Source organism: Arachis stenosperma, chromosome 3 (assembly GCF_014773155.1).
Source record: "Arachis stenosperma cultivar V10309 chromosome 3, arast.V10309.gnm1.PFL2, whole genome shotgun sequence".
NCBI classification, from domain to species: domain Eukaryota; kingdom Viridiplantae; phylum Streptophyta; class Magnoliopsida; order Fabales; family Fabaceae; genus Arachis; species Arachis stenosperma.
Genome location: NC_080379.1, coordinates 63044947 through 63064880, shown reverse-complemented (window position 1 = coordinate 63064880; position 19934 = coordinate 63044947). Strand labels below are relative to the sequence as shown.

At 39.7% G+C, this 19934-nt stretch overlaps 1 protein-coding gene across 1 annotated transcript; it reads left to right on the top strand.

Moving 5' to 3' along the window:
• Nucleotides 1–8683: 8683 nt before the first annotated feature.
• On the top strand, nt 8684–10576 carry LOC130966194 (ent-kaurenoic acid oxidase 2-like; the record flags this gene model as incomplete). Its single annotated transcript, XM_057890970.1, has 6 exons — nt 8684–8947; nt 9040–9393; nt 9492–9570; nt 9695–9801; nt 10320–10400; nt 10463–10576. Coding segments are annotated over 6 exons (999 nt in total), but the record flags the coding sequence as incomplete, so codon positions are not given.
• Nucleotides 10577–19934: the final 9358 nt, after the last annotated feature.

Here is a 19934-nt window from a genome sequence, read left to right as displayed (position 1 = left end):
TAATTTGATGGATCAATTATAGTTTTCATTCTTCTTCCTTTTTCTTTTCTCTTGATTTACTAGAAAGCTTTCGATCTTAATTTAATTGGTTAGTTGTCTTGGAAAAGAAACTCTCCATAATTGAATCTCCTCTGAGCCTTGTGATACGTAAAAATTAATATTCACGTACTTACCGACAAGTATACCGGGTCGCATCAAGTAATAAAACTCACCAAGAGTGAGGTCGATCCCACGGAGATTGGTAGATTAAGCAATTTTAGTTAAATGGTATATTTAGTCAAGCAAACATGATTTTTGAATTCATGAGAATTGATTTTTGAATGTACTAACAGAAAATTAAATGACAAGGAATGTAAAGAACTATAATAAAGGAAGAAAATGAAAGTAAATAGCTGAAAATTAAAGTGCAAGAAACTTAAATGACATGAAAGTAAATTGCAGGAAAGTAAATGTTGCAGAATTTAGAGAGCAGAGGAATAGATTACAAGAAGTAGGAAGCAGAATATAAGTGACAGAATGATAAATTGCAAAATTGTAGAGGGGAATTGGGTAGTGGGTATTCAAAATAACTAAAGAACAAAAGAGATGAGAATTAATGATAGAGAGATCATTAGGGATCAGAGATGTAAATTATCATGAATTGACTTGGTTCAACTCCTTCTCAATCATGGGTATAGATCCATGGCGGATTGTGAATAATTGGATCCCAATCTCTTGGCAATCCAATTTCTCTCAACACAATCAATTGCCACTCTCGTGATCTAATTGGTCATGAGAAGAGGTGAAGCTCAATTTCTAATCCCAAGCCACACAACTTCCAGGATCTCAACCAAGGGAGGTTACATCTCACATACCAACCCAAAGTGTATTGATCAAAGAAATCATGAAAGGATAACTCTAAACTGAATTCTATGGATTCTTTCTCAAGTTCACCATACAATTCATATAGATTCAATCCTTCTCTCGAATGTAATTGAATCTGTGAAGAACAAGAGTTTCCTCTTGGATGAACCACTTGAATTGAGAAAGAGAAGAATTGTTGTCAACCCATTCAAATAAACAGAGCTCCTCCCCCTAATGAAGATGGGGTTTAGTGGATCATAGCTCTCAATTCAACAGCAATTGCAAAGATAAACATTAAAATTAAATGGAGAAGTAATGAAGAATGAAGAAGAAGAAGTTCTTAAAACTGAAATTTGAAAGTTGCAAGAGAGACAAAATAGCTTTCGGGTATCCTCCCGAAAGTGAAAAATAATCACAATGTCAAAGTAAAAGTAAAAGTCTCTAAAAAGTGGAAGAAGAGTCCTCCAAGTACAAAGTTTAATTCTATTTATACTACTCCTAAGACTCATTTGGAGGTCCTCAAGTGGTTGGCAATGTGGGCTTTTCCATTGTTGAGTTCCTGGTCCAATGAAGGAAGAAGTTGCCTTTGAAAAGGGTGTAGAGAACAAGAGCCATCTCTTCACAGATTCTGGCCCAAAATGGGCGTTGTTGCCAACAACGCCAGCTTTATGCACGTTGGCAACGTGCATGGAATTTCCTGGGCTTGGGCGTTCCCAGCCCAAATTGTTGCTAAGTGTTTTGGCCTTCTCTGAATTCAGTTTTGATGCTTAAAGTTGCCTCTTGCTCGAGCTTCAATTTCATGCTTCACTATAGACAATTATACATGGTTGGAAAGCTCTGAATGTCAGCTTTCCAATGCAACTGGAAGCACCTCAATTGGATCTCTATAGCTCAAGTTATGCTCCTTTGAAGAGGGTATGGTCAGGCTGTCTGGCGTTGTTGCCCAAGTTGTTGGCAAACACGCCAGCAACAACGCCCAGTGTTTCTGAGGCTCTAAATGTAGCTGGCTCTTGAATCTTCAAATGAACTCCAATCCCATGCTATGATATATGGATGGAAAGCTCTTGATGTCTATTTTCCAATGCAATTGGAAGCATCTCATTTGGAGTTCTCTAGCTCAAGATATAAGTCATTGAAGAGAGGGAGGTCAGGCTGCCTGGGCTGGGCGTTGTTGCCCAAGTTGTTGGCAAACACGCCAGCAACAACGCCCACTGGAAGCTCCTGGGCGTTGGCAACGTGCTCTGGGCGTTGGCAACGTGCTAGATGCTGCTCCTTTCTTCTCTGCTTGGGCGTTGCCAACTTGGTGTTGGCGTTGGCAACGTGCTAATCCTCCCCTGATGGCTTCCTGGCGTTGCCAACTTGATCTTCAAGTTGGCAACTTGCAATGCTCCATTTCCTTGCTCTTGGGGCTTAAGTTTCCCTCTGATTTGAGCTTCCATTTCTTGCCACATTATGGACTATTGTATATCGTTGGAAAGCTCTTGATGTCAGCTTCTCAACGCATTTAGAATCATGCCAATTGGATCCTTGTGGTTCAAGATATTCATCCTTGAAGAGGTGGAGGTCAAGCTGCCAACTCTGTTGGACACACACTAGCAAGTTGCCAACTTGATTTCCAAGTTGCCAACGTACTGTTCTTCCCTGGCAGCACCAAATGGGCATTGGCAACTTGGTTTCCAAGTTGCCAACTTGCTTGTTCTTCCTTTCTCCAATATTTTCTTGCTCCATTGTCTTCTTGCTTCATCACCTAACATAAACCAAAGAACTTTCCTCAAAGTTTTGCCATCTTATGCAATAATTTTCAAGGGAATCATTCACATCAACTTGTATATAAACTCCTTGATTTATTTGCATGAATTATGCCAAATTTCACTTAGTTCTTGGTTCATGGATGCATGGAGGAAAACTCACAAAATTGCTCATTTATTTCAAAGAAAGTGAATGAACCTAAGCTAAAACTAACTAAACTAACTAGTTAAAATGGCAAATATGCGAATGCATCACCTTGGAAAAGGGATGAGGAGATCATGCTAGAAATACTTTCTCATGTTGGACCAAATTGGGGTTTGGGCAGATATAGTGACATGTAATCCTCCCAACACTTTGATTTGGAAATACATGTGGTATAATCAGTGACCACACTTCATCTCTTCCCATGAGCAATTAAATCAAGAAATTGGGTAATTGTTCAAGCTTAGAGAGATTGGATTGCCAAGGAATTGGGATCCAATCACTTAAGATTGCCAAGGAGATCAATGAATGCATTGATTGAGGAAGAGATGAGAATGAATTTGATCCGGAGAATGCAATATCTCCTAAGCCCAATGAATCCCCCATTTCTGATCTTACCCATTCTCTTTACTTTCTGTCATTTATTTCCATGTTCATCTCCCCAAATCCCCATTTAAGATTCTACATTTTATTTTCTGCAATTTACTTTTCCGCCATTTAATTTCCTACAATTTTCAACTACATTCTGTTTAGCTCAACTAGCACACTCTTCCAACTAAAGTTGCTTGACCAATCAATCCCTATGGGATTCGACTTCACTTTATTGCGAGTTTTTACTTGACGATAATTCGGTATACTTGCCGAAGGGAAATTTGTTGAGAGACAAGTTTTCGTGCATCAACAACTCGGAGAATATGAGGTCCGTCACATACCCCGAGAACAGAATGCCCGAGCTGACGCACTCTCGAAACTAGCCAGCACCAAACCGGGGGCAATAATAGAAGCCTCATCCAAGAAATTCTGAAGAATCCATCAATCTCGGAAGAAGAAAAAGTCCTAGCTATAACAGGTCAGGATCAATGATGGATGACTCCCAAAATTAATTACCTCAAAACAGAAGCACTCCCCACAGAGGAAAATGAGGCAAAGAGGTTGAAACGGGAGGCACAATACTACACTATCATAAATAATACTATATATAAAAGAGGGATTTCAATACCATTGTTAAAATATGTGCCGACTTCCAACACAAAGGAAGTTCTAGAAGAAGTACACAGTGGCATTTGTGGCAACCACCTCGGAGTGCAAGCACTTACCAAAAAAGTACTCCGGGCAAGATTTTATTGGCCAACTCTACAAAAGGAAGCCACATAGTTCTAAAGACATGTCCACCATGTCAGAAACATGCCAACTTTCACATTGTCCCGCCAAAAGAACTTATCAGCATGACCTCACCTTGGCCATTCGCAAAATGGGGACTCGACCGTCTTGGACCCTTTCCTCAGGGATTGGGACAAGTTAAATTCCTCATAGTAGGAGTAGACTATTTCACAAAGTAGATCGAGGTAGAACCCCTAGCTAATGCCACTGCTCAAAGAAGTCGAAAATTTCTATATAGGAACATGCCACAAGGTTCGGGGTTCCATACTCCATTACCACAGACAATGGTACCCAATTCACAGATGCAGGCTTCAGAAAGTTGGTGGCCGACTTGAATATAAAACAAAAATTCACTTCCGTAGAACATCCCCAAGGCAATGGACAAGCCGAAGCTGCCAACAAAGTCATATTGGCTGGGCTGGAATGGAGATTATAGGACGCAAAGGGTGCCTGGGCTGAGGAGCTCCCACAAGTCTTATGGGCATATCGAACAACGCCACATTCCACCACAAAGGAATCACCCTTCCGATTAGCATACAGAATGGAGGTAATGATCCCAGTAGAGATTGAAGAAGGGTCGCCTAGAGTGATCCACTATAGTGAAGAAGCCAACTCCTAACTTCAAAGGGAAGAACTCGACCTACTTTTAGAAGTCTAAGAAAGAGCTCGGATCAGGGAAGAAGCGTTAAAACATTGAATGGCTTCGAGATACAATCAAAAGGTAGTACAGTGAGTTTTTGCTAAGAACGACCTCATCTTAATCCGAAATGATATCGGAACAACTCGACCTGGAGAAGGAAAGCTGGCAGCAAACTGGAAAGGACCCTACCGAGTCATAGAAGTACTTAAAAAGGGCTATTACAGACTGTCCGAACTCGATGGGCGAGAGCTTCCTAGGTCATGGCATGCCTGCAACCTAAGAAGGTACTATAGTTAAGGATGACAAAGGATCTTAGGATAAGGTGCACTCTTTTTCCTGAAAAGATTTTTTAATGAGGCGCCAAGCCAAGACCCACAAATCACCTGACTTAGAGGGATAAAACTCCCGCATGTATATATTTGCATTTTCTTTTGAATAAAATCTATTTAGATCTTCTACAAATTCTCAAGCCGCATTAATCTGAAACATTCATCGTCCGATTATAAAGCTATAGTTCGGCAGAAAGTGAATATCAAATTCACTGCACGATCACGATAAAGACCAACAGAGATGAAAACCAAATTCATTAAAAGGTCGACCAAACGAGGATTAAACCCAGTTTCTACAAAATCGGCAAAGATGAAAACAGAATAATGCAAGAAGTTATCGAAAGTGATCCATAGAAAGGACCTGATGAGGTCCTAATAAAATGGATTGCTAAAAAATAACTTAAAGACTGGCCGATGTAAAGAAGTCGGACCAGTCGCAATAACCAAAGTTATAAATAAATCCTTGGAAAGAGGTCTGGCCAGCCCTATAAGAAAGGATTACTATAACTTAGAACGGCCCGACATGATGAAGTCGGCCCAAAATATAAAAGTTATAAAAGTAATCCCTGAAAGAGACCTGAACGAGGTCCAAGAAAGAGGATTACAAAAATAACTTCGAAGGGCCCGACATGATGAAGTCGGCCCAAAACATAAAAATTATAAAAGTAATCCCTAAAAGAGACCTGAACGAGGTCCAAGAAAGATGATTACAAAAATAACTTAGAAGGGCCCGACATGATAAAGTCGGCCCGAAATACAAAAGTTATTAAAGCAATCCCTGAAAGAGACCTGACAAAGGTCCAAGAAAGAGGATTACAAAAAGGCTCAATAGTCCGGGGTCTTTTTGGAGGAAGAGCACCGGTAGGAGAAGAGGTAGCAGCAGAAGTTTGTGAAAGATCAACCAAACGGACCCGAGGAGTAGGGATCATCCTCATCGGTCTAGGAGAGCTCAGAACCAAAGGCTTCGACGAAACCTGAGAAGACCCCTCCCCGACCAGCTTGGCCGAGACGTTTTGAGCTGCAGTAGCCTTCCTTGCCCTTTTAAAGGCCATCATGGATTCGTTATTTTTAATCATCTCTACAAACAAACATCACAGTAGGAAACACTACAAGAAAAATACCCATTCAGCCACACTTTTTTTAAGCTACATTTGAAAAGCGTAGCCTATTCATAGAATAGGCTACGCTTTTCTCCGTGTTGCCTTTTTATAAGAGAAAAGGATACACAAATGCGGCATCATTTAAAAAGCGTAGCCTTAGGTATTATAGAAATCACTTATAAAGCGTAGCCGTAGGTTGATATCTATAGGTTCACTTTTCGTATCAAAGGAGACGCTTTTAAAGAGTAGCCTATTTATTAAGTTTTGGGTGCGCTTTTGAAGTGTTTTCTAATATATTAATGTATACTTAATGAATTTTGTTTTTTTTTTCAGAAGCCCTCCCCTCCTTCAGAAACCCGTGCCTTGCTCCCTCTCTTTCAGAAAGCTTCACGCCACCACCACTCACCGTCGCCCTTCTCCTTTGTCTTCACCTTTGCTCACCCCACTCACCGTCGCCCTTTTCCTTCGTCTTCTCACCTTCGCTCACCACTCACCGAGACATTGAAGCTCTTCTCTCTCAAAGAAAAACCCTAGCCACTGCTCTCTTCTTCAAGCTGTGTCGTCGCCGTCAAATCTGGTCCAGCCGCCGTCCCCACTCCCACTCCTCCAGCGCCGTCGCAGCTCGTCTTTATCGTCGCATTACGTCGCCTCTGTTCTACGGCCGTTGTCTGTTCTAATTCCATCGCCTGTGCTCCACTGCTCCCTCTCCCTCAACTCGGTTTGAGTTCTGGCCCTCATCTAAGTTTGAATTCTGTCTGTTATTATTTTTTTCTTATTTTTATTGTGTTATTGTGATTTAATTGTTGGTGTTGTTGCTGTGTAACTTATAATTGCTCCTGTTGGTGATGTGAATCTGAATAACAGAGAGTGATGACATATTTATTCTAAATCTGAATAGTATTGTTTAAGAGAAAAGCAATAATTAGAGGACATGTACTAAAAATTTTATGTTAAATCTAAATAATATTGATTCTTTCTTCCTTTGTTAGAGGCTATTTCAATAGTAAATAATGCATGCTGGGCTATTGGAGAACTTGCAGTTAAGGTATGTTAATGTTCTAATCACACTCTTGCAGTTATCTAAACTGACCAAGAGTTGAATGGCACTCTTGTTAGACATTAGGCTTTGGATATCTTTGAAGAAATCATTATTGCTCCAGCTTTTTGTTTTGGAATAGATTCCTATAACTTGGCATTAGAGTCTCAGCTCAAATATTCTAATCACACTCTTTCATAAAACTCGCATTCATGTATAGTTTCTGATTGTCTTCTTGTTTATTAGGGACTCAACAAGTCACTCATAGAGGGAATAAAGAGGGAAGAGAGGAATTGCTTGTAGTGTTACAGAGCCACATTTAGATCTTGAGGGTGACAATGAGGAGGTACTTTCAGTTTGCTTTGGGTTGGATAATTTGTGAGTTGGTTAATTTGTTGTAACTGTCAGGTTAGTTAGAAATCAGAAGTTAGTTTGTTTCAGATTTTGACAATTTGCTGCACTATATCTATTAGACTAGCATATGTTATAACAGTTATTTTAGTTTCAGAAGTTAGTGTCGATTAGTTTCAAATTCTGATCATTGTAGAACTTGATAGGAAGGAATTTGATTCAATAGCTGTAATCTTGCATGTTTCTAAATTCTAAGTGGTCGGTTCAGTCCCCTATTGCAGCTCTTTTTCATTTCTTGAAGATAAGTATTGTTCATAAGTATAGCAATGGTCGTACTAATCAGGTGAGTTGCAGAAGGATCTAAATGTGGGTGTTGATGGTGAACTAGTGAACTAGTGAAGTCAAAGTTTATCAAGTGATTGCCCTAATATTGAATATTGAATGGCAGGGTCAACAAGATTTCACGTTCAGAAATCAGAGGAGGAATGGAGGGCCATTCTCTGTCTGTCTGTGTCTGTCTCCCTCATGAATTCACAGACAGTAGAGAGAGGGCAAGGAACAGAGGAATAGCCAAAGCACCAGGGAGCAAAAACAGGAGCGTTCTTCAAGTTTTTGGCTCTTCATCAACCATAGCACCAAGAGAAAGAGAATGATGGCCAAGGAAGGAGCTGACTGAAGCTTAAGAGGGAGCTGCGTTCCACTCACCCAACTGTTCTTCGAGTTTCTTTGCTAGGTGAGGACAGCGACTTCATCTTCTTTCTTTTCTCCTCTAATTCAAAATTCTGATAATTCTCTTGCTCCATTTTTTTTAGTTTATTCAATTTCTGTTAACATAACTACCATCACAAGCAAAGAGAGGTGAGTGATTTTCTCTCCTCTGTGTTTAATTTGGTCGAATGGCCTTGTGAAATGTAACTAAAATTCTGGTTCTTGGAACAGTTAAGGTTTGGGCTCAAGAGAAAAACAGGGACAAGTCTTGTGTATTTGATCAACAAAGAGGTAAGGGTTAGAATAGTTAGATATTGATTTTAGTTGTATTTGGTGATTAAATGGCAGAAACCTTTCCATTTAGTATGCTTATTGACCAGTTAGCTGTTTGATTCTTGGATCTGTATGTGAATGATTGTTGCTTTCTTAATCAGCACTGTTTACTTTGTAGTGGTAAATGGTAATGTTCTAATAAACAAAAATCAAGTACTAATGGGGGCTATTATTCATTTGTCTAGAGTAGTTTATTGATTTCATGTTAATTATTTTTGTTGCATGTTAATTATTTGGCTTGGAACCACTTTCCATGTACTTGGCTTTCATGGACGAACTCATGAAAAACGAATTGGAAAAATGGTCAAAGATGGGGCAAATTGAGTTGCTGACTGAACTCAGAAGGCTTACCTTCAAGATCATCATCCACATTTTCCTTGGCGCCTCCAGCACTTCTGTTATGGAAGCTTTGGAAAAGGAATACACTAAGCTTAACTATGGCATGAGAGCTTTGCGCATTGATCTTCCCGGTTTTGCATTCCACAAAGCCTTCAAGGTGCATGCAGGATGTTTTTCATTTTAAATAGAATCTTTTTATGTTATATTATACATATTTGACTAATTATATATATGATCTGTGATATTCAGGCTAGAAAGAATCTAGTTAGCATATTTCAAAATGTTGTGAATGAGAGGAGAAAGGAGAAGTTAGAAAATCCAAACAAAACAGCAAAAGATATGTTGGATCAACTGATTGATGCTGAAGACGAGAACGGTAGGAAATTGGCTGATGATGAAGTGATTGACATTATGATAATGTATTTGAATGCTGGACATGAATCTTCTGGACACACTACCATGTGGGCTACTTTGATCCTTCAACAGCACCCTCAGTATTTCCAAAAGGCTAAGCAAGAACAGGAAGAGATCGTAAAGCAGAGGCCAGCAAATCAGAAGGGTATGACAATGAAGGAATATAGGCAGATGGATTTCCTCTCTAAGGTGATAAGATATATTTTTACTACTTTCTTATACAAGCTATGTTATCTTGTGTTAAGTAAAATTTCATATTTATAATTATAATGCATCTGTATGTGTAGGCAATTGATGAAACTATGCGCTATATTACCTTCTCTTTAATGACATTCTGGGAGGCAAAGCATGATGTCAAACTGAATGGTTAGTCCCAAATGTTTCTGTAAAATTATATTTTTTGGTTCTAATAATGGTTATTATTATTGCTTAGATACATGTAAGAATGATGAAGAGTGATGAATCATTTACATTTTGATATATGGTGTAGGTTTTCTTATTCCCAAAGGTTGGAAGGTTTTTGTTTGGTATAGGGCTATTCACCAAGACCCTCAGGTTTATCCTAATCCAAGGATATTTGATCCTTCAAGATTCGATGTAAGTATTATATAATATACTTTATAATATTTTTGTACATGCTATTCTCAAATAGGAGTTAGATATATGTAGCATTTCAGAAACAAGCCAATCAACCAGGGTAAACAGAATCTATATACATAGACATTTTTTTATTGCTGTTATGCTCCCATATAATTCTCATATAGTTTTTTTATTATGGTTATGAAATCTGGGTTCTGATTTTCTGGTCTTCTGAAGGATAACTAAATGAAAAATATCCATTTTTGAACTGTGGAACACTAATGAAAAATAACTAAATGTACTACCATTTTTTTTAAGCAAATTCGTTATTTTTTAGAATTTTATTTATTTACTGATATAGCTTCTGTTTTCATAATGGCCATAAGCCCATAACCTTTCGTTTCTTACTCTCTCTTGATGACTTTATATTATCTGATATGCCTTTAAGATATCATTCTGATGAATACTTTTAACTTTAATTGTTACCAACTTATTTTGTTCTATTTTTGGTCAGATCTCAATATTTTCCAATACAGATTTCTGGTTGGCCATTGGAGTTAATGGCTTATGCTTATTTAGCTGTTAGTCCTCCAAGCATGATAGCGCGATCTGAAGAGGTATGAACTAAACTAACTTTTCTGATATTGTTGTAGAACTCAACTAGTGATTCTTTTGATAGATGGCTGCAGCAGCATCAAATAAAAGTACCGCCAAGAAAGATTCGAGATATCCTGAAATAGAGGAGCAAGCATTGTGCGAATCCAGTATATCAAAATACAACAATAATTTATAATCCTCTTTATATTCATTGATACATGGAAAGTAGTAGTTTAGACATGTTTCATTTTTTTTTACTCTATTGTTGAATGATTGTTCAATTGGATAGTTGGATCCATTGTTTTATGTACTAATATATTGTAACATTACAGTGCTTGTGAATCTTTAGAATGTATTTGCTGTCTTTTGCCAGAATATTTTTTAGTTTAATATAATTGTGTGTTTATTTTTATTTTATAATATTTAATTTATTTAATTAAAAATACATAATTATATATATAATCATATTATTAAATATTATGTTGTACAAAAAATTATTAGAATTATATATATATATATATATAGAAAAAAAAACAATGAGGGACCTAAGGCTACACTTATATAGAGTAGCTATAGTATACAAAAAAAGAGGGATCTAAGGCTACGCTTATAAAAAGTAGCTATGGTATACAATATGGCTACGCTTTACAAGTGATGTAGTAGTGTTAAAAAGCGTAGCCTATTCTAGAAAAATGAAAGTTGAAAAGCGTAGCCTTTGGTCCTGGACAGCATCACTTGAAAAGCGTAGCCTATTCTCAAAAGCCAAAAGCGTAGCCCTTGGTGCAGAAAAGCGTAGCCTTTGAGAATAGGCAACGGCCGAATAGGAATCACTCCAAAAAGCGTAGCCGTAGCCCAAAAAGCGTAGCCATAGCCTAAGGCATCATTTTTTTTCACTTTTGGCTACACTTTTCAAGTGTACCTGAATGGGTGTTTTTTTTGTAGTGAAAACAAATTACGAATCAGAAAAGATCTTATAAGAGATAAACTTGACACAACAAACAAAACAAAAAATTAACCACTACCCAGCTCAGCTCGGAGGAGAAAGGGGTTTGCTAAGAATTTCTTTGTGTCGAGATGGGGAGGCTGCCCCCAGTTTTCTTCCAGCACAGTCACAAAAGCTTGCTCAGCCTCATCTAACATCTCCCACGTATATTTAGATACCATTACATTCTTTTGCCATTCCAAGGGAAAGGTGGGCACATCATTTTCATCCAGAAAAAAGGGCCGAGCTCCTTCAACAGCTCGGACCCTAAAAAAGTAATTTTTGAAATCACGAAAAGATTCATCAAACATGGAGAAAACCTTTTTCCCCTGGGAAGCTCGGAAAGAAACCCTAGCAGCTTTCTTCTTAACCACCCCAGGCTTTGTCAAAATGAAAAGATAAAAGAAGAGAGATTGTGAAGCAGGGATCCCGAGCTCACGACACAGTGGTGCACGAAATTGCAATCACACTTTTGCAATCCCGCACAACTAACCAGCAAGTGCACTGGGTCGTCCAAGTAATACCTTGCGTGAGCAAGGGTCGATCCCACGGAGATTGTCGGCTTGAAGCAAGCTATGGTTATCTTGTACTTCTTAGTCAGGATATCAGAATTTATCAGGATTGATTGTGAAAAGCAAAAGAACATGAAATAAGTACTTGTTATGCAGTAAAGGAGAATAGGTTGAGGTTTTGGAGATGCTCCATCTTCTGAATCTCTGCTTTCCTACTGTCTTCTTGATCAAACACGCAAAGCTCCTTCCATGGCAAGCTGTATGTAGGGTTTCACCGTTGTCAGTGGCTACCTCCCATCCTCTCAGTGGAAATGTTCAACGCACCCTGTCACGGCACGGCTATCCATCTGTCGGTTCTCGATCAGGCCGGAATAGAATCCATTGATTCTTTTGCATCTGTCACTAACGCCCCGCCTTCAGGAGTTTGAAGCTCGTCACAGTCATTCAATCATTGAATCCAACTCAGAATACCACAGACAAGGTTTAGACCTTCCGGATTCTCTTGAATGCCGCCATCAGTTCTAGCTTATACCACGAAGATTCTGATTAAAGAATCCAAGAGATATCTACTCAATCTAAGGTAGAACGGAGGTGGTTGTCAGGCACACGTTCATAGTTGAGAATATGATGAGTGTCACGGATCATCATATTCATCCGGGTTAAGAACAAGTGATATCTTAGAATGGAAGCAAGCATGATTGAATAGGAAACAGTAGTAATTGCATTAATCCATCAAGACACAGCAGAGCTCCTCACCCCCAACCATGGGGTTTAGAGACTCATGCCGTGGAAGGTACACAAAGAAACGTGTAAAGTGTCATGAGGTACAGATACAATGTCAAAAGATCCTATTAATAGTGAACTAGTAACCTAAGGTTTACAGAAATGAGTAAATGACAGAAAAATCCACTTCCGGGCCCACTTGATGTGTGCTTGGGCTGAGAATTGAAGCTTTCATGTGTAGAGACCTTTTCTGGAGTTAAACGCCAGCTTTCATGCCAGTTTGGGCGTTTAACTCCAAGTTTTATGCCAGTTCCAGCGTTAAACGCTGGAAATTCTGAGGCTAAATTGCCACGCCGGTTTGGGCCATCAAATCTTGGGCAAAGTATAGACTATTATACATTGCTGGAAAGCCCAGGATGTCGATTTTCCAATGCCGTTGAGAGCGCGCCAATTGGGCTTCTGTAGCTCCAGAAAATCCACTTCGAGTGCAGGAAGGTCAGAATCCAACAGCATCTGCAGTCCTTTTCAGTCTCTAAATCAGATTTTTGCTCAGGACCCTCAATTTCAGCCAAAAAATACCTGAAATCACAGAAAAACACACAAACTCATAGTAAAGTCCAGAAAAGTGAATTTTAACTAAAAAATAATAAAAATATACTAAAAACTAAACCAAATGTACTAAAAACATACTAAAAACAATGCCAAAAAGCGTACAAATTATCCGCTCATCACAACACCAAAATTAAATTGTTGCTTGTCCCCAAGCAACTGAAAATCAAATAAGATAAAAAGAAGAGAATATACTGTAGACTCCAAAATATCAAAGAAACATAGTTCCAATTAGATGAGCGGGACTAGTAGCTTTTTGCTTCCGAACAGTTTTGGCATCTCACTCTATCCTTTGAAGTTCAGAATGATTGGCATCTATAGGAACTCAGAACTCAGATAATGTTATTGATTCTCCTAGTTAAATATAATGATTCTTGAACATAGCTAGTGTATGAGTCTTGGCTGTGGCCCAAAGCACTCTGTTTTCCAGTATTACCACCGGATACATACATGCCACAGACACATAATTGGGTGAACCTTTTTAGATTGTGACTCAGCTTTGCTAGAGTCCCCAATTAGAGGTGTCCAGGGTTCTTAAGCACACTCTTTTTGCATTGGTTCACAACTTTAATTTTTTCTTTTTCTCTTTTTTTTCGAAAATATTTTTTTTTTTGTATTCTCTGCTTTTTCTTGCTTCAAGAATCAAATTGATGATTTTTCAGATCCTCAATAACAGTTCTCTTTTTCCCCCATTCTTTCAAGAGCCAACAATTTTAACATTCTTAAAACAACAAATTCAAAAGACATATGCACTGTTCAAGCATTCATTCGGAAGACAAAAATTATTGTCACCACATCAAACTAATTCAACTAGTTTCAAGGATAAATTTCGAAATCCTGTACTTCTTGTTCTTTTGTGATTAAAGCATTTTTCATTTAAGAGAGGTGATGGATTCATAGGACATTCATAGCTTTAAGGCATAAAATTTTAATTTTATTAATTATGAACTAAGAACAAGACTCAAAGATAGATATAAGATGAGACTAAAAGAAAGATAAAAATAGAAAACAAAATAAAAAAAAACGCAAAAAATAGGCTCCTAATGATAGAGGTTTTCACAGAGTTAGGACTCAACAACCTTGATTTTGTGAAGTGGATGCTCCCTCAACTTGAGAGGAGAGCTTTTGGCGTTTCATCTCTTGGAGTTCACGCCCCTGCTTCTCTTGTTCCTTCAGCAATTTGCAGAGCATGCAGTTCTGATTCTGCTGTTCTTCCTTAAGTTGCTCCATAGTCTCTTGCAACTTGGTGATAGATGCTTCTAGGCTGGCCCAGTAGCCAATTTCAGGGAATTCAGGGAGGAACTCCTGCGCCCTCCTTTTGATAGAGTTGTCTTGCATTTGTCCTTCCATTGACTTCTTGGTGATTGGGTGTTCAATGGGTATGAATTCATCTACTCCCATCTTCACCCCAGCCTCTTTACAGACCAAGGAGATCAAGCCTGGGTAAGCCAATTTGGCTTCAGTGGAATTTTTATTTGCAATTGTGTAGATCTCACAAGCAATCACATGATGAACCTCCACTTCTTTTCCAAGCATAATGCAATGAATCATCACTGCTCTCTTGATAGTGACCTCAGAACGGTTGCTAGTGGGCAGTATGGAACGCCCAATAAAGTCTAGCCAACCTCTTGCAATTGGTTTGAGGTCTCCCCTCTTAAGTTGGTTTGGGACACCCTTAGAATTGGTTATCCATTTAGTTCCAGGGAGGCATATGTCCTCTAGAACTTGATCCAACCCTTTATCTGCTCTCACCATCCTCCTATTAAAGAATTCAGGATCATCTTGCAGTTGAGGCAGTTTGAAGATTTCTCTTATTTTGTCCAGATGGAAGTACATAACTTTCCCTCTGACCATAGTTCTGTAGGTATGGTAAGCAGTTCCAGTCATTCTCTGCTTATCTGTTAACCACAGATTTGAGTAGAATTCCTGAACCATGTTCCTTCCAACCTTTATCTCAGGATTGGTTAGAACTTCCCATCTTCTTTTTCGAATTTGCTCTTGGATCCCCGGATATTCATCTTCTTTCAGATCAAACTTCACTTCCGGGATCACTGACCTCAGACCCATTATTTTGTGATAATGGTCTTCATGTTCTTTAGTTAAGAACTTCTCTTGATTCCAAAGATTCTTTGGATTATTCTCTTTCTTTCCTCTTAAATTGGTTTGTTTTCCCTTAGGAGCCATGATCTTGATGAATCTTGGCTTAGTGATCACGGAAAAGCACACCAAACTTAGAGGTTTGCTTGTCCTCAAGCAAAAGAAAGGAAGGAAGAGAGAGAGAGGAGAAGCAAATTCGAATGGTGTGGGCAATTAGGGGTTCAAACGTGTATTTATAAGGTGGGGAGGGGAGATTTCGAAAAAAGAAAAGTTTGAAAGAAGATTTTGAGAAGATATGGAAAGAATTTGAGAGAAGGGTGAGTTTTTGAACAAGATTTGGAGTTGATTTGAAATAGATTTGAAGAATGGTTTTGATTTTTGAAGATTTGAAAGTGAATGATGAATGGTTGAAGTGTGATTTTGTAGAAAAGTATGGGTAAGAAAGGGAAAGTTTGAAAAAATTTGGTTTGAAAACAATATTGTGGTCCCCCCCACCTTTCTGGCGTTAAACGCCCAGAATGGCACCCATTCTGGCGTTTAACGCCCATTTGTTGCCCCTTTTGGGCGTTTAACGCCCAGCCAGGTGCCCTGGCTGGCGTTAAACGCCAGAATTCCTTTATCATTGGGCGTTTTTCTAAACGCCCAGGATGCTGCACACCTGGCGTTAAACGCCCAGAATGGTGCCCATTCTGGCGTTTAACGCCCAAAATGGCACCTTTACTGGCGTTAAACGCCCAGAATGGTGCCCATTCTGGCGTTTAACGCCCAAAATGCCCCTTACTGGCGTTTTTTCGCCAGTAAGCTCTTTTTCTCTGCTTTTTGAGCTGAATCCTTCTGTAACTCTGTGAATTCCTTCATTTTTGATACTTGCCTCTGTAAAAACAAATCATGTAACCTCCTAATGACTGGGTTGCCTCCCAGCAAGCGCTTCTTTACTGTCTTTAGCTGGACCTTTACTGAGAATCACTCAAGTCTCAGTTTTGAGCATTCCTGCTCAAAATTGCTTTCAAGATAATGCTTGATTCTTTGTCCATTAACAATGAACTTTTTGTCAGAATCAATGTCTTGAAGCTCAACATATCCATATGGTGACACTCCTGTAATCACATACGGACCCCTCCACCGGGATTTAAGTTTTCCTGGAAACAATCTGAGCCTAGAGTTGAAGAGCAGAACTTTTTGTCCTGGCTCAAAGACTCTGGTTGACAACTTCTTGTCATGCCATTTCTTTGCCTTTTCCTTATAAATTTTTGCATTTTCAAAGGCATTGAGTCTGAACTCTTCTAGCTCATTTAGCTGGAGCAATCTTTTTTCACCAGCTAACTGAGCATCCATGTTTAGGAATCTGGTTGCCCAGTAGGCTTTATGTTCCAGTTCCACAGGCAGATGACAGGCCTTCCCATACACCAGTTGGTATGGAGAGGTTCCTATAGGAGTCTTGAATGCTGTTTTGTATGCCCACAGAGCATCATCCAAACTCTTTGCCCAATCCGTTCTTCAGGCTATTACAGTCCGTTCTAGGATTCTTTTTAGTTCTCTGTTAGAGACTTCAGCTTGCCCATTTGTCTGTGGATGATACGGAGTTGCCACTTTGTGGCTAATTCCATATCTAACCATAGCAGAGTATAGTTGTCTATTGCAGAAATGAGTGCCCCCGTCACTGATTAGTACTCTGGGAACACCAAACCTGCTGAAGATGTGTTTCTGGAGGAATTTCAGCACGGTCTTGGTATCATTAGTGGGTGTAGCAATTGCTTCTACCCACTTAGATACATAGTCCACTGCCACCAGAATGTAAGTGTTTGAGTATGATGGTGGGAATGGACCCATGAAGTCAATTCCCCATACATCAAACAATTCTATCTCTAATATCCCTTGTTGCGGCATGGCATATCCGTGAGGCAAGTTACCAGCTCTTTGGCAACTGTCACAGTTACGTACAAACTCTCGGGAGTCTTTATAGAGAGTAGGCCAGTAGAAGCCGCATTGGAGGACTTTAGTGGCTGTTCGCTCACTTCCGAAATGTCCTCCATACTGTGATCCATGGCAATGCCATAGGATCCTTTGTGCTTCTTCTCTGGGTACACATCTACGGATCATTCCGTCTGCACATCTCTTAAAGAGATATGGCTCATCCCATAGGTAGTACTTGGCATCTGAAATTAATTTCTTTCTTTGCACTCTGCTGTACTCCTGGGGTATGAACCTCACAGCTTTATAGTTTGCAATATCTGCAAACCATGGAGCTTCCTGAATGGCAAAGAGTTGCTCATCTGGGAAAGTCTCAGAGATCTCAGTAGAAGGGAGGGACGCCCCAGCTACTGGTTCTATTCGGGACAGATGATCAGCTACTTGGTTCTCTGTCCCTTTTCTGTCTCTTATTTCTATATCAAACTCTTACAGAAGCAACACCCATCTTATTAGCCTGGGTTTTGAATCCTGCTTTGTGAGTAAGTATTTAAGAGCAGTATGGTCAGTGTACACAATCACTTTGGATCCTACTAGATAAGACCTAAACTTGTCAATGGCATAGACCACTGCAAGTAATTCTTTTTCTGTGGTTGTGTAATTCTTCTGTGCATCATTTAGAACACGGCTAGCATAATAAATGACATGCAGAAGTTTGTTATGCCTCTGTCCCAACACTGCACCAATGGCATGGTCACTGGCATCACACATTAATTCAAATGGCAATGTCCAATCTGGTGCAGAGATGACTGGTGCTGTGACCAGCTTAGCTTTCAGGGTCTCAAACGCCTGCAGACACTGTGTGTCAAACACAAATGGTGTGTCAACAGCTAGCAGATTACTCAGAGGTTTTGCAATTTTCGAAAAATCCTTTATGAACCTTCTGTAGAATCCTGCATGCCCCAAAAAGCTTCTGATTGCCTTAACATTGGCAGGTGGTGGTAATTTTTCAATTACCTCTACCTTTGCCTTATCCACCTCTATTCCCCTGCTTGAAATTTTGTGCCCAAGGACAATTCCTTCAGTCACCATAAAATGACATTTCTCCCAGTTTAAAACCAGGTTAGTCTCTTGGCACCTTTTCAGGACAAGTGCTAGGTGATTAAGACAGGAGCTGAATGAGTCTCCATATACTGAGAAGTCATCCATGAAGACTTCCAGGAATTTCTCCACCATATCAGAGAAGATGGATAGCATGCATCTCTGAAAGGTTGCAGGAGCATTACACAGACCAAAAGGCATCCTTCTGTAGGCAAACACGCCAGAAGGGCAAGTAAATGCTGTTTTCTCTTGGTCCTGAGGATCTACTGCAATTTGGTTGTAACCTGAATAGCCATCCAAAAAGCAGTAATAATCATGACCAGCTAGTCTTTCTAGCATTTGGTCTATGAATGGTAAAGGAAAATGATCCTTTCTGGTGGCTGTATTGAGCCTTCTGTAGTCAATACACATACGCCACCCTGTGACTGTTCTTGTAGGAACCAGTTCATTTTTTTCATTATGAACCACTGTCATGCCTCCCTTTTTGGGGACAACTTGGACAGGGCTCACCCAGGGGCTATCAGAAATAGGATAGATAATCCCAGCCTCTAGTAATTTAGTGACCTCTTTCTGCACCACCTCCTTCATGGCTAGATTTAGCCTCCTCTGTGGTTGGACCACTGGTTTGGCATCATCCTCCAGCAGGATCTTGTGCATGCATCTAGCTGGGCTAATGCCCTTAAGATCACTTATGGACCACCCAAGAGCTGTCTTGTGTGTCCTTAGCACTTGAATCAGTGCTTCCTCTTCCTATGGATTCAAAGCAGAGCTTATAATCACTGGAAAAGTGTCACCCTTTCCCAGAAATGCATACTTCAGGGATGGTGGTAGTGGTTTGAGTTCAGGTTTGGGAGGCTTATCCTCCTCCTGAGGAATTTTCGAAAATTCCTTTGTTTCCTGTGGTTCTTCTTGATCAGGCTGAGCATCCTTGAAGATGTCTTCAAGCTCTGATTCTAGGCTTTCAGTCATATTGATCTCTTCCACCAAAGAGTCAATAATGTCAGCGCCCATGCAGTCATTTGGTGTGTCTGGATGCTGCATAGCTTTCACAGCATTCAACTTGAACTCATCCTCATTGACTCTTAGGGTCACTTCCCCTTTTTGTACATCAATGAGAGTCCGTCCAGTTGCTAGGAATGGTCTTCCTAGAATGAGAGTTGCACTCTTGTGCTCCTCCATTTCCAGCACCACAAAGTCAGTTGGAAAGGCAAATGGCCCAACCTTGACAATCATATCCTCTATTATGCCTGATGGATGTTTAATAGAGCCATCAGCAAGTTGGAGGCATATCCTGGTTGGTTTGACTTCTCCAGCCAACCCAAGCTTTCTGATAGTGGATGCAGGTATTAGATTGATGCTTGCTCCAAGATCACATAGGGCTGTCTTGGTGCAAGCGCCTTCTAATGTGCATGGTATCATAAAGCTTCCAGGATCTTGAAGCTTTTCTGGTAAGCTCTTCAAAATGACTGCACTGCATTCTTCAGTGAGAAACACTTTTTCAGTTTCTCTCCAATCCTTCTTATGACTTAAGATCTCTTTCATGAACTTAGCATAAGAAGGTATTTGCTCAAGTGCCTCTGCAAACGGAATCTTTATTTCAAGAGTCCTTAGATAGTCTGCAA